The 12,788-nt window shown below is 43.3% G+C and overlaps 1 protein-coding gene across 1 annotated transcript in view; it reads right to left on the bottom strand.

Moving 5' to 3' along the window:
• LOC135179851 (amine oxidase [flavin-containing] B-like) overlaps positions 1-10,908 on the bottom strand; it is a 62,144-nt gene extending 51,236 nt beyond the window's left edge. The window contains exon 1 of the mRNA XM_064151887.1: positions 10,763-10,908. Within this exon, the coding sequence (XP_064007957.1) occupies positions 10,763-10,808 (46 nt within the window). The 5' untranslated portion in view covers positions 10,809-10,908. The remainder of the gene's footprint in view (positions 1-10,762) is intronic.
• Positions 10,909-12,788: the final 1,880 nt, after the last annotated feature.

Below are 12,788 nucleotides of genomic sequence, written 5' to 3'. Positions count from 1 at the left end.
AGCTTAGCACAATGAACTGGCTGAGGCAATACACAAGCAGTGAACTAAACGCATCCTTTCAGGCATTACTACTACAAACACATATACAAGCAAACAAGCCACCAGCCAGATTTACTCTGAAGAAGAGTTTTTGCCTTCCATACACAGCAATGTGAGAAAAAAAAAAGACTAAGCCATGTCTAGAGTCTCCTGTATTATTTATGCAGCAGTTGCATCAGTAGAGAAATGCTTCTGTCTTCTACTGACTTGCAAGCTCTCAAGGAAGGGATCCTTTTTTTGCAGTCCCTTGAGAAAAATAAAGGCTCAAAATATATGATTGAATAGATGTGAACTTAAAAAATAAACAGACTATCACTCTCATATCTTGATATTAAAAAGTCATTTCCCAGATTTCTCAGTATCTGGTGACTCAGAGGCATCCACCTAGAGGTCACTTCTCACGGCAGATAGCAAAGCCCTCAGCGAAGCTACCACGCCTTCATTCCATGGCTACCTATTTTGTTTCCTGTTTTCCTTGATTTTCAGCCATTTTCAGTCAGTTGCACCTAATAATTCATGGATTTATATTGAGCATATTTCAGTGTCACTTTCACTTATCCCCAAAGCCACGCTCCGGTGATTCTCTGGAATCAGCACAGCACGCATGTACAAGTAGGTAAGCAATACGTGCACATGCACATATCTAGCACACAGGCTGGATATTACTGGCTGGTAAAGCTTACAAAGATTTGTGAGCATTTTATCTAACAAATGAAGATGAATCCCACCACTTCCCATCTACCCGTGTAACCACGTTAAATTCTAGCTAGGTCTTTGCTGATAGCTCAAACAGATCACTTAATTTCGAGTCATAGAATCAGTCAGGGTTGGAAGGGACCACAATGATCATCTAGTTCTAGTTTTTTAGTAAAAGGTAAATAAATTGAGGGATAGGGCACAAAATAATAATAATAACTGATAAATTTATATCATAGAATCATGGAATCAGTCAGAGTTGGAAGAGACCACAAGGATCATCTAGTTCCAACCCCCCTGCCATGGGCAGAGACACCCTACCCTAGATCAGGCTGGCCAGAGCCCCATCCAGCCTGGCCTTAAACACCTCCAGGGATGGGGACTCAATGGCTTCCCTGGGCAACCCATTCCATCCTCTCACCACTCTCATGCTGAACAACTTCCTCCTCACGTGCAGTCTGAACTACCCATCTCCAGCTTTGCTCCATTCCCCCTAGTCCTGTCACTACCTGACATGCTAAAAAGTCCCTTCCCAGCTTTTTTGTAGGCCCCCTTCAGATACTGAAAGGCCACAATAAGGTCATGTTGGAGCCTTCTCTTCTCCAGACTGAGCAGCCCCAACTCTTTCAGTCTTAACAGCCAGCTCAAGATGAACCACTCCTTAGCTGAGACACCAAAGGCTGCGAGCATAGATTGTCACCCAGAGAATGTCACTACTGAATAAGAAGATATTCAAGTGATTGTCTTCCCTCCAACTCTAAGGGCAGGCCAGATAAAGTTTGAGCCAAGCAGCTCATAAAACCATCAGTGTTAAAGAAGAAAAAAAATGCTAACATTAGATTTGTATCATTCTGATATGATGAGTAAAGGGGGAAAAAAAGAAATCCAAACAACCAAACTAAAAACCAAACAACCAAACCCAAACAGCTGCAAAAAAACAACAACAAAAAATGTAAACAACTTTTTAAAAACCAACAACACAGACAGTGAGATAAGAACAGAGGAAAAGACACATATCTAAGGTGTAAATTAAAAGAATTTACACTCTTCCCTTTCCTCATTTGTTCTCTCTACTTAGCATAACTCACCAATTGATCTTTTGGCCAAGTCAGCCTCATCAGCATTAACTCATTTGGGAACAAAAAGAGGTGTGTTGCTATAATGTTTTAACACATTCAAACACAGATCTACCACTTGAGCAAGCAGGAGGCAAATTTATATGCACAGTATGAACTGGCTGTTTGATCAGCTGCTGCCATGTGCAGTCAACCATACAGACTGCATTCAGTGTTTTATGTATGAATTACAGCATCAAGACAAAGACCAGCTGGCCGGGAGACAGGAGGCTACAAAGACATCTTTCCTCCCCACCCCCTTCACTCCCAGTTGAACTATACAGTGGAACCTGAAGAAGCTGAAGAGTACAAGGTAATACTTGCAAGATGAACAGGTTCAAAAAGAATTAAAACTTCAAGAAACCTATTTACCACCTGAAATTTGAAGTCCCAAACAATGGTCACCACCATCACCTAACCCTTGTAACAGCAAGGTGCCAGAGGCTCTAACAAATCACAGCTAGCCTCTTCAGAATTAACAATTAGCTCATCTGTGATGTATTTCACTTTGTACACCATTTACCGGAAGTACTTCACAAGGTCTCAAACCTTCCAGAGTGGACAACCCTTTCTTCTGGGAATGCTCTGCACATTGTGTTTCTCCATTCTGTTCCCTGCTCTCCCTTCTTCTACACAGATACACACAGACTCCACACAAAAATCCTGATGCCTATCATTTCCTTGAACAGTTTTCTGTTCTCTATCCACAGCTGATACTGTTACTGATGCCATCAAAACCCCGTTCCCGCTTACACCACCTATGTTCCATGGAGCTATGGCTGGCACGATGACAGGAGCCCCAAATACTTGCCAGAGAGGTGGTAACATCTGTCTGGCAATGGGGGAAGCATGAAGAAGGACAGGGGAGAGACTAAGAGACCGGGAGAAGAAAAAGATGGGTTAAATTCCTTGGGCAGCTTTGTATCTGAAAATATTTCACTCTTTTCTTGGAATCTTGTTCTTACAAATGGTAACATTATCACTGTTTCTTGACTAAATCAATAAAACTCCTCTTTGGCTTGGCAGGCACTTTCCAGCATCTCCTTTCTTGCTAACTTGTTCAGATCTCAGGGTCTCCACAACTGAGATACTGACGCCCATTCCTCTTCTGTTCCTTTTCAGCACTCCAGCCCCAAATACTGCACATAATAGGGATTTGTGGAGCAAATACAGTTTCTAAGGGACTTTATGTTGACATTACTCTAAAGCAAGTTGTTTGAACGGAAAACTTGTAAAAAATACAAGTGCATGGGTGAGTTATTTAAAAGAATGCTAGATGCTTGTGGTTTAAATACCAATGCACCACGGTACAAGCTCACTGACCACTAAAATCAGCAAAAAAAACCAACAAACAAACAACTTTAAACAAGGATCATACATTACAAAACTATAAACCTTAGACCTAGATCAGAAGGAAATAAAGTTGGTCAATGAGATGAATGATCAAGTTTTGACAAAGCATCTCACAATGCAGCAAGAACCTTAACATCTCACATAGGTTTGTAACGATGAAATAGGTTGTCGACCCAGAAGGAAAATCATGTTGTATAACCATTTTTTAACTTAACAGCCAAATATCTGAAACTGCAGTTGGATGAATGGAATTTCCTCAAGAAATTCAAGACATGGATCCGTTAGAGCCGATCTAGAGGAGGGCCACAAAAATGATCAGAGGGATGGAACAACCTCTCCAATGAAGAAAGGCTGAGAGAGTTGCAGTTGCTTGGCCTGAAGAAAATAAGGCTTCAGGAAGACCTTATTGTTGCCTTTCTGTAATTAAAGGGAGCCTTGTAATAAAGCAGGGGCTCTAGTAATAGGACAGGAGCAATGGTTTCAAAGTAAAAGACAGTAAATTCAGACTAGATCTAAGGAATAAAAGTTTTACAGTAGGGGTGGTGAAACACTGGAAGAGGTTGCTCAGAGAGGTCGTTGATACTCCCTCCTTGGAAATGTCTACGGTCATGTTGGACAAGGTTCTGAGCAACCTGATCTAGCTGAAGATTCCCCTGTACTACAGAAGGTTTGGACTAGATGACCTTTAATGATCCCTTCCAAATTCAATCATTCTATGATTCTCTCTGTGAAGTAGCTGCTACAGAACTGAGGCAAAACAGAAAGGCAAGCAGCTCCTCTTATGGAAGGGGCAGTGAGACAATATGGTTTTTTAATCTTTAAATAACAGAACTACTTAACTACAGTTGTCAGTTTTGCTACACAGAAGGAAACTATGCCAATGGGAAACAGGCCAAAATCACCCAGATTGTTTACATACAGAATAGTATCCTCTGTAGAAGACAAGCCTTCTCAATTGACTAAATCATGCATAAGACCTAATTCATTGTCATTAGCTGCTGTGTAAAATATGTAAATATAGATCAAGTTCTGTGCTGGTTAATGCTGCTACAAGCAGCACTGAAAGCTTACCTCTGGGATTATCAGGGCTTCATAAGCCTGCATTGCTCAGGCTGCCTACTTAGGCAGTACAAACATGCTTACTTAGCTTTTTGCCACAGTTCTCCATCTTTTGATAAGATTACCTCAACTCCACAGTTGTCCTCGAGTCCTTGCATACTCCTGAGATCACAATGGACAGCTTGAGTATTCCCAGGATGGAGCCAGAACAGGGAGGTTGCTCTTCACTGCCTCTGGGACTGAAGGGACCAGCATTTGACCCAGACTCACATCACTGTGGTGACTGACATCTTGCTGTTTGCTGAGACTGTCACTATGGTCACTTGTTACAGGAAGGGAAGCATGCCAAGTTGTGTGCCTGTAAAGTTACTCCTGCTATTGACAGTACCAAGAAGTGAAATGAGCAAATGAAAATTCACAAGTACAGAGAACGGGGTCTGTTGGCAGTCTCTTGATGCTGCAAGAAAATTAAATAAAGGAAAAACGTAGGCAAGAAGACAGAGGATTGAGACAGAGAATGCAGATGTACACCTGTGGTCAGGACGAACAAATAAATTCTTTCTTAACTGTGCTTTCATGGAAGTAAAGTACAAAATTGAAATGTTTCCTTTTCCCATGTTACTACTTTTGACCTGCAAAACTCTTAAGTATTCCAAGACAGCAAATGTGCAGTGCCTGTGTTTGCAAACAGTGCAGAAGAGCAGATCTGGAGAGTGAGAGAGTTCTATCCTGAAGACATGTATCCATATGTATCAAAATGTGAGCTCCTACAGCATGTATTCCCACTTAGTCTTGTGCAAAAAGGAATACAATCAGGATCAGTCCCATGGTGTGTATCACAGAGCAACAGATGCAATCAATCAGATTTGCTCAAGGTATAGCCTGGATCTGAAGCAATGCCCTAATGCAGATGAATACCTATCACTACCAGAAGTGTGATAAGGTTGCAGTGAAGTACTACACTAGACTGACAAATCTAACAAACTAAAAAGCACACTGCAGGTAGTTGCCCAAGTGAACAATGCACTAAACTTTCTCACAAAGAACTTCCATCTTCTCCTGTGTCTAACCTTCTGGGTTAAAAAAATCCATACAATTCAGCACTACAGATAAGAAAATCATGTGCACTTTGCAGTTTGTGACCCTACACACAAACACTTCCATAATAGCTACCTAGGAACCCTATGCCCAAAGTTTTGCCACCTTAACTCACCTCTTTTTGCCCCTTATGGTGGTTTTCACATTTTGCTGAACAGACTGAATTAATTTTCCCTAATATCACCCCTTTAATAATGGTTAAATAAGCTAATGGAAGAGCTTTCCTTAATGGCATGCTGCTCTGAGCTTTGGGAGATGAGATGGCTCCTGCATGTAGACTGGAAAGCTTGTTATCAAATCAGCTCTCAGTGCAATTAGGAGATATCTACCAGTCAGGGAATTACAAGTGCTGTCCCTGCTGCCTAGGCTACCAAACTATTTTCCAGCATTACACAGCTTTTCTGTCTTGTTTACTGTGTATTGCCAAGTTTTTCAGTGGAAAAAATAAAAAGGAAAAAAAATAGCACAGCAGGCTCCACCCAACTGCCTCCTACTCCTTTGCAGTAGCTATAAAAGTAGTTAAATACAAAAGGATGAACTCCTTGATGACAGATGCAAAGACCGAGGACTGAAAACCTGAACAAAGAGCTTCATCATGTCAACCAACTGGGAAATGTCCTGGACTGCCTTTGCCCAAGTGCATCCCAGACAGAGTGAAAGTCACAGTCTTCCTGCAGATGAATAGATGAATCTATTTATTTCATCAAGCACAGATGTTTCTTTCATGGCTGCATTTCCTTTTGGTCTGAGTTTTTTCTCCTCTGCAAACTGAATCTAGTACAGGGTTGCTAGACTACTAATGTTATCCAAAACCAGTGTCTTGTTTGGCATTTCGAAGGAGAAATATTATGACAATGTAAATTACTAGCAGAGAGCAAAAAGAAACAAGTAATGGAGGTTAAGCATCTCGAACTTTTCTTGCAGCATGTCTTAATTTTGTTTTGAAAACAAATTTTACTCTCTGCTTCAGGCTATTTTAAAACAGGCTGAACATCTTCAGATAATAGCCCCCAAAACACAGGATCTGTTTAGGGTTTTGGGTTTTTTTTTGTTTGGTTTGAATTTGTTTGTTTTGTTAAAAAGAAGAATACAGAGCACAATAATAGGTATCAAAGTATTTAAAAAATCTGGTGGTTTCAATGGAAAGACTTTAGTATACACCAGGTTTTGGTTCTTAACTTACATGAACGTGACAGGTGGCTTGTGAACAAAAAAAATAAGCACACTGAAAATAACATCCACCATGATTTTAAAAAAGGCTTCACCTTTCAGACTTCTAATTATTTTGTTTGACTGCAAAGTCTGTGTGCTAGAAAATTAAAAGAAGCATTTTCTGAAGCAGGACTGGCCCAATAATAGGATCATATTTGATAAACTGTTTGAAAACAAAAGAGAAAAAGAAAGAACAAAGAAGGAGAGGAGGAGAGGAAGAGAGGAGGAGTGGAGGAGAAAAAGAGAAGAGAAGGAGAAAAAAAAAGAGAAGAGGAGGAGAAAAAAAGAAGAGGAGGAGAAAAAGAGGAGGAGAAAAAGAGGAGAGGAGGAGAAAAAGAGAAGAAAGGAGAAAAAGAGAAGAAAGGAGAAAAAGAGAAAAAGAAAAAGAGGAAGGAGAAAGAGAAAAGAAAAAGATAAAATAAAGAAGGAAAAAGGAACAGGAAAAAGGAACAGGAAAAAAGAGCCCCATGGCAAAGGCAGGAACAGGAAGGCACTTTTGAATACCTGCAGAGGAAGTTTTTAAACAAACCCCCTGAACAGATTCCAAGATTTGGTTTTAAGAAAATGTCTGTCATCAGCATTTCCACCAAGAAGATAAGTAAGTCTCATGACACCTCATGGTTTTCTCACAGTCGTTTCCATCCTCATGCTTGAGGAGCCCTTCAAAGAAAGGGACAGCCTAGGCAAAGAGATGGCATGAACAAACAGAAGAACCTGTCACAAGTTCCAGCTCCATGGGGACCTTTCACATCCACACAACACACAATGTGTGGCTAAGCATTTTCAGGTATGCATTTTTAAGCTCATAAACTTTCATTTAAATATTAATTTTTAATCGACACCATTCATTAAAAAAAAAAAAAATCCAAGACTTGAGTCACAGCTTTATCCCTAAACCAAAATGTGCTCTTCAGTAAATCCTGCTCTTCACAGGTCTTTGCTGTCATCAACTGCATATTTTGAGTTCTTCAGAGAAGCCACAGATCATTTTTTCAGACTTGAAAGAATTTAATGATGGCTAATTTTGAGTAGAATTTCATCACATAACAAATTAGCCAGTTCTTTGGTTATCAACAAACCTGTAATGAAGGACACTGAAAATGATCCAGGAAAGGATTTGGTATTTTCAGATAAAACATCAGCCCCTTCAGAGGACAATACTGACTGTCAAGGTTGTGAGGGCCTTTGCACTGATATTCCATTATCAGGTTTTACAGTCTTTTTTGACCCTGCTAATTAAATCTGGATAAAAGGATGGTTAGAAACACTGCCAAAGAAGGCCAGAGCACTGCATGGACAGCTCACATTCACCTAAATAAACAAAAAAAGCAACAGCTAAGTGGCACCTCTGCAACATGTTGGCATATTCACCTCAGCACAGCAAGTCTGTTTCTTCAGTGACTGCTTCGCTTACAGCTGTAGCTGGTCAACTCAAGCATACCTGAAGGTTACAAGAGCTTTCCACTGTTTTACAGCTGTGCACTGATTGGTATCTTCCTCCCCTAAAGGCTGGAACAGCAAAGTCTCAGTCGGCTGTGCCTCAAATGGCTCAAAGCAGTGACTTTATGAAGGAACACACGTTTTGGTTGCTTAAGGAGCAACTAATTTTAAAACCCATATACTTTATTTTTCACTGGAGCAGAAGTGAGGCACATTAGTAAGAGCCTTCAGAGCAGGGAGATACAAAACCACAGTTTCATCACCTGGCTGCAAGATCACACTGGAGTTCCACCTCAACATAAGGAGAAACTTCTTTACTGTGAGGGTGGCAGAGCACTGGAACAGGCTGCCCAGAGAGGCTGTAGCATCTCCTTCTCTGGAGACTTTCAAAGCCAACCTGGACATGCTCCTGCATGGTCTGCCCTAGGTGATGCTGTTTGGCAGAGGGGTTGTATCTGATGATATCTGGAGGTCCCTTCCAACCTCTAACACTATATGATCAGTGATTTACAAAGAGGTGTGCAGGCAGAAGACAAAGGTGAATCAAGAGTGGTAGGCACATAGCAGCTAAAGGAAAGTGACTTTGGAGAGGTGCTTAGTCATTATTAATATTTTTGTGTGTCTATTTTTCCAGCCTTTTATAAAGACATAAGAAAAGTTGCTACAATAAGAAAGCAGAGTGCTTTGGTGACTATCTGGTGTAACTAGAAGTAAATACAAATTGGTTCCTTCTACCACCATCACCACCAGCTACCTGCTGCTGTCTGCAGGCAGAAAAGAGCGAAGCGCACAATTTAATATGGCCTGACACTGCTTCTCTGCTCCAACTGCTTTTCCAGAAAAACATGTGGGCTCTGCAGGCCTGCTCTGAAAGTATTCCCATGGCAACCATGAAAAACAAGGGTATATTAAAAGCTCTTACACTAACTCCTTTTCTCTAACTCATTCAACAGAGAGAACCTGTAGCACTCTCGCCATACAAAAGCACGCCACTGAAAACATTCTCGATTAGAAGGCACAAAGGGTTAACACTGGTTAATTTTCTGCAATCTAGCTGTACTCTGAAACATGGTGCAAGTTAAAAATTATCCATGATACTGTGTTCAAAGCCAACAGAAAAGTGATGGTTGACTTTTGCTGATCACATAAACATGCTCGAAACACTGTCATTATTCAGCAGTTTGTTGTCAGAGAATCATCCTTAGGAAACAATGCCAATGATTCTGTCCACTGCATTTTGTATGTCATTCAGGTTGCACACTGCACACCTTAACTACAGTGGTTACGCAGACATCTAGAACTCTGAATAAGCAAACAACGAACATTAAAAGGCATGTACAAAAAGGGTGAATAAAATCATGTTTTGTAACACATTTTGAGTAATTTGCAGTTTGGCAAAAGGTATTACCTGGATCCCTGAACGTATGCATACTCATTATGCACCGAGGAGGTACATGCATGGCACCGAACCTATCACACTACAAACCTCCCAGCACTACAAGGATTGAATGCAACTGTTTGATATTTCAAAGGCACAGGAAAAAAAAATCTCTACTTCACATACAAAAACTACCTGAAAGGAGGTTGTAGTGAGATGGGAAGCCATTCTCTTCTTCCAGGAAACAAGTGATAGGATGAGAGGAAATGGCCTCAAGTTGCACTTTGGGAGGTTTAGATTGGACATCAGGAGGAAATGGCCTCAAGTTGCACTTTGGGAGGTTTAGATTGGACATTAGGAACAATTTCTTCAATGTAAGGGTCATTGGGCACTGGAAAAGGCTTCCCAGAGAAGTGGTGGAGTCATCATTCCTTCAGGTATTTAAGAGATGTTTGGAGGAGAAGCTCAGAGACATGGTTGTGTACAGGAAGATGTTAGGTTATGGTTAGGAACTTGATGTTCTTCAAGGTCCTTTCCAGCCAGGTGATTCTATGTATCTCAGGACAAAAATGCAGGAGAGAGATTCACTCTGGGCAGTCTTGAGCCAGGAATAGGTAAAAAACAGCAGATAACTGTGCAAGAAGGCTTCCAGACCTGCTGTCCATCTCTGCCAGACCATTCATGCTCTCAAATCCACACCAGTGCTGACTGAGGAACCAGAAACTTACTAAACGATCCCGTTTCTTTCAGGCATTTTTTCCTTTAGGTTTCTACCTGCCCTAAACAAAAGGCATCTCGAGATTTAAATTAGGCACTTGTGACCGAGGTCCTCTGCATGATGCCCCTGGCCTCAGTGCAGAGGATGTGGAGCATGCACAGCCACACCTGCCCAAAACTTTCAGGGGCTCCAGTCAGAACGAGCCAGGTTCAGGGAATGCTGGAGCTGGACAGCAGAGCCGTAACAATAAAATAAATAATGAAATACGACGAAATAAAATTAAATCTATTAAAAAACATTTTAAACAAAACTGCTATAATAAATAACAATAAAATATCGCCTGTGGCAATGACAGGGCCCCTGCCCATCCAGCTTTACCGAACCAGACGGGACGCGCTGGCACCTCAGGCTTCCCGGAGGAGACCCGCTCAGGCCAAGAAACAGAGGAGCATCAGCACAGCTTTTCCCCGCCGCGATGCTCCGGCTGCCCCGCCGGGTCCGCCGCCTCCCCCGGGCCTGCCGGGAGAGCCAGCGGCAGTGCGGCGCGCCGGGCCAAGCCGCCGGCCTCTGGGTGCCGACACTCGCCCGGCGACCGCTCAAGCTCGGCGCCCCAAGCGGCTGACAAGAACCTCGGCCCCAGGCCGCCGGACCCACCTGAGATGCCGCCCCCAACCACGATCACGTCGTATCGCTCGGCCATGCTGCTCCCCGCTTCCCGGCCGCCCGCTCCCTGCCGCGACGGCTCTGGCCAGCTCTGGCGGCCCCGGGGCGGACTCCTTCTTGCCCCGCCCCGGGGGTGGGCACCGCCTCCCGCCGCCAGCGGCGAGCGGCCGTAGATGGGGTGGAGGTTGTGCTGCGTGATGGGGCTTGCCTGGGGGTCGGCGAGTAGGGCTGCTAGAACTGCTGGAAAGAGTCTAGCGGAGAGCCACTAAGAAGATACTCTACCATCTGCCTTACGAGGAAAGGACGAGGGAGTTTTGTCTGTTTATCCAGGAGAAGAGGAGAGTGAGGAGGGGGGTCTCAATCCTTAACAAGTATTTGACGGGCAAGTGTTGGAGAGAGTCCAGAGGAGGGCCACGAAGATGATCAGAGCACCTCTGCTATGAGGACAGGCTGCAAGAGCTGGGGCTCTTCAGCCTGGAGAAGAGAAGGCTTCGAGGAGACCTTATAGTGGCCTTCCAGTATCTGAAGGGGCCCTACAGGAAGGCTGGGGAGGGACTATTGACAAGGTCTTGTAATGACAGGACAAGGGGTAATAGGTTTGAACTGAACACTGCCTTGTGAGGGAGCATCCATGACCTCCCTGGGCAACCTGTGCCAGCGTTTCACCACCCTCACTGGAAAGAACTTCTTCCTAACATGTAGTTTAAATCTCCCTTCTACCAGTTAAAACCCATTATTCCTCATCCCATCACTACAAGACCATGTAAATAACCCCTCCCCAGCACTCCTGTAGGCACCCTTCAGATACTGGAAGGCCACTACAAGGACGTGCTTGAACATGCTTAGTTTGCCAAGAGATCTGTATTCTGTTTCTGATGCACAGTGAAGGACCTTTTGTTCACGGGCACCAAGTTTAATGTCCAGTGCTAAGGCTTTAGCATCTTTGTGACACTCCAGGATGAAATACCTTTGGTCTTAGTTTCTAAAAAGCATTCTCTTTTCCCTTATATTTTTCACAGAATTACAGAATGGTTTAGGTTGGAAGGGACCTTTGAAGATCAGCTAATCCAACTCCTACTGCCATGGACAGGGACTTCTTTCGCTATGTCAGGCTGCCCAATGCTCCATCTCACCTGACCTTAAACACTTCCAATGATGGGATATCCCAGTGATGAGATATCCATAGCTTCTCTGGACAACCTCTTCCAGTCTCATGCCACTCTTGCCATAAGTAATTTCTTCCCCTCAAAAAATTATTTATGCTTACACCTCAGTTTCCTCCCCAACCCCACACTCATTCACTGAAGTTGAGTTCTCCATATTTTTCCTGGTCTTTTTTTATTCCTTTTCCAATACTCCTTACCTGGATACCTCCTCTCCTTGTATCTCACCCACTTTTCCTCCAGGCTGTGTACGAGATGACAGATGAAGTCTATCCTTTAGGATGGAAATCATCCAAATCCTGAAGAACAAGTGAAGTAAACCCCATGATTTCAGCAAAAGGGAAGACAGACAGTGTCTGCTCAGCAAGTTTGCTGGTGGCACCAAGCTGGGAGGCTTGGCTGATACAGCTGAAGGCTGTGCGGCCATCCAGTGAGACCTGGACAGACTGGAGAGCTGGGCACAGAGGAACCAAATGAGGTTCAACAAGGACAAATGCAGAGTCCTGCATCTGGTGGGGAATAATAAATTGCACCAGAACAGGTTGGAAGGTGACCTGCTGGAGAGCAGCCCTGTGGAGAGGGACCTGGGAGTGCTGGTGGATAACAAGTTATCCATGGCACAGCAATGTGCCCTTGTGGCCAAGAAGGCCAATGGGGTCCTGGGGTGTATTACAAAGAGTGTATCCAGCAGATCAAGGGAGGTTCTCCTCCCCCTCTACTCTGCCCTGGTGAGACCTTATCTTGAGTACTTCATTTAGTTTTGGGCTCCCCAGTTTAAGAGGGACAGGGATCTGCTGGAGAGGGTCCAGCAGAGGGCTACAAGAATGATTAGGGGACTGGAACACTGCCTTGTG

This window comes from Pogoniulus pusillus, chromosome 12 (genome assembly GCF_015220805.1).
Source record: "Pogoniulus pusillus isolate bPogPus1 chromosome 12, bPogPus1.pri, whole genome shotgun sequence".
Lineage (NCBI taxonomy): Eukaryota > Metazoa > Chordata > Aves > Piciformes > Lybiidae > Pogoniulus > Pogoniulus pusillus.
The sequence above is the reverse complement of the archived record's forward strand: the minus strand, read 5'-3'. Positions and strand labels throughout refer to the sequence as shown.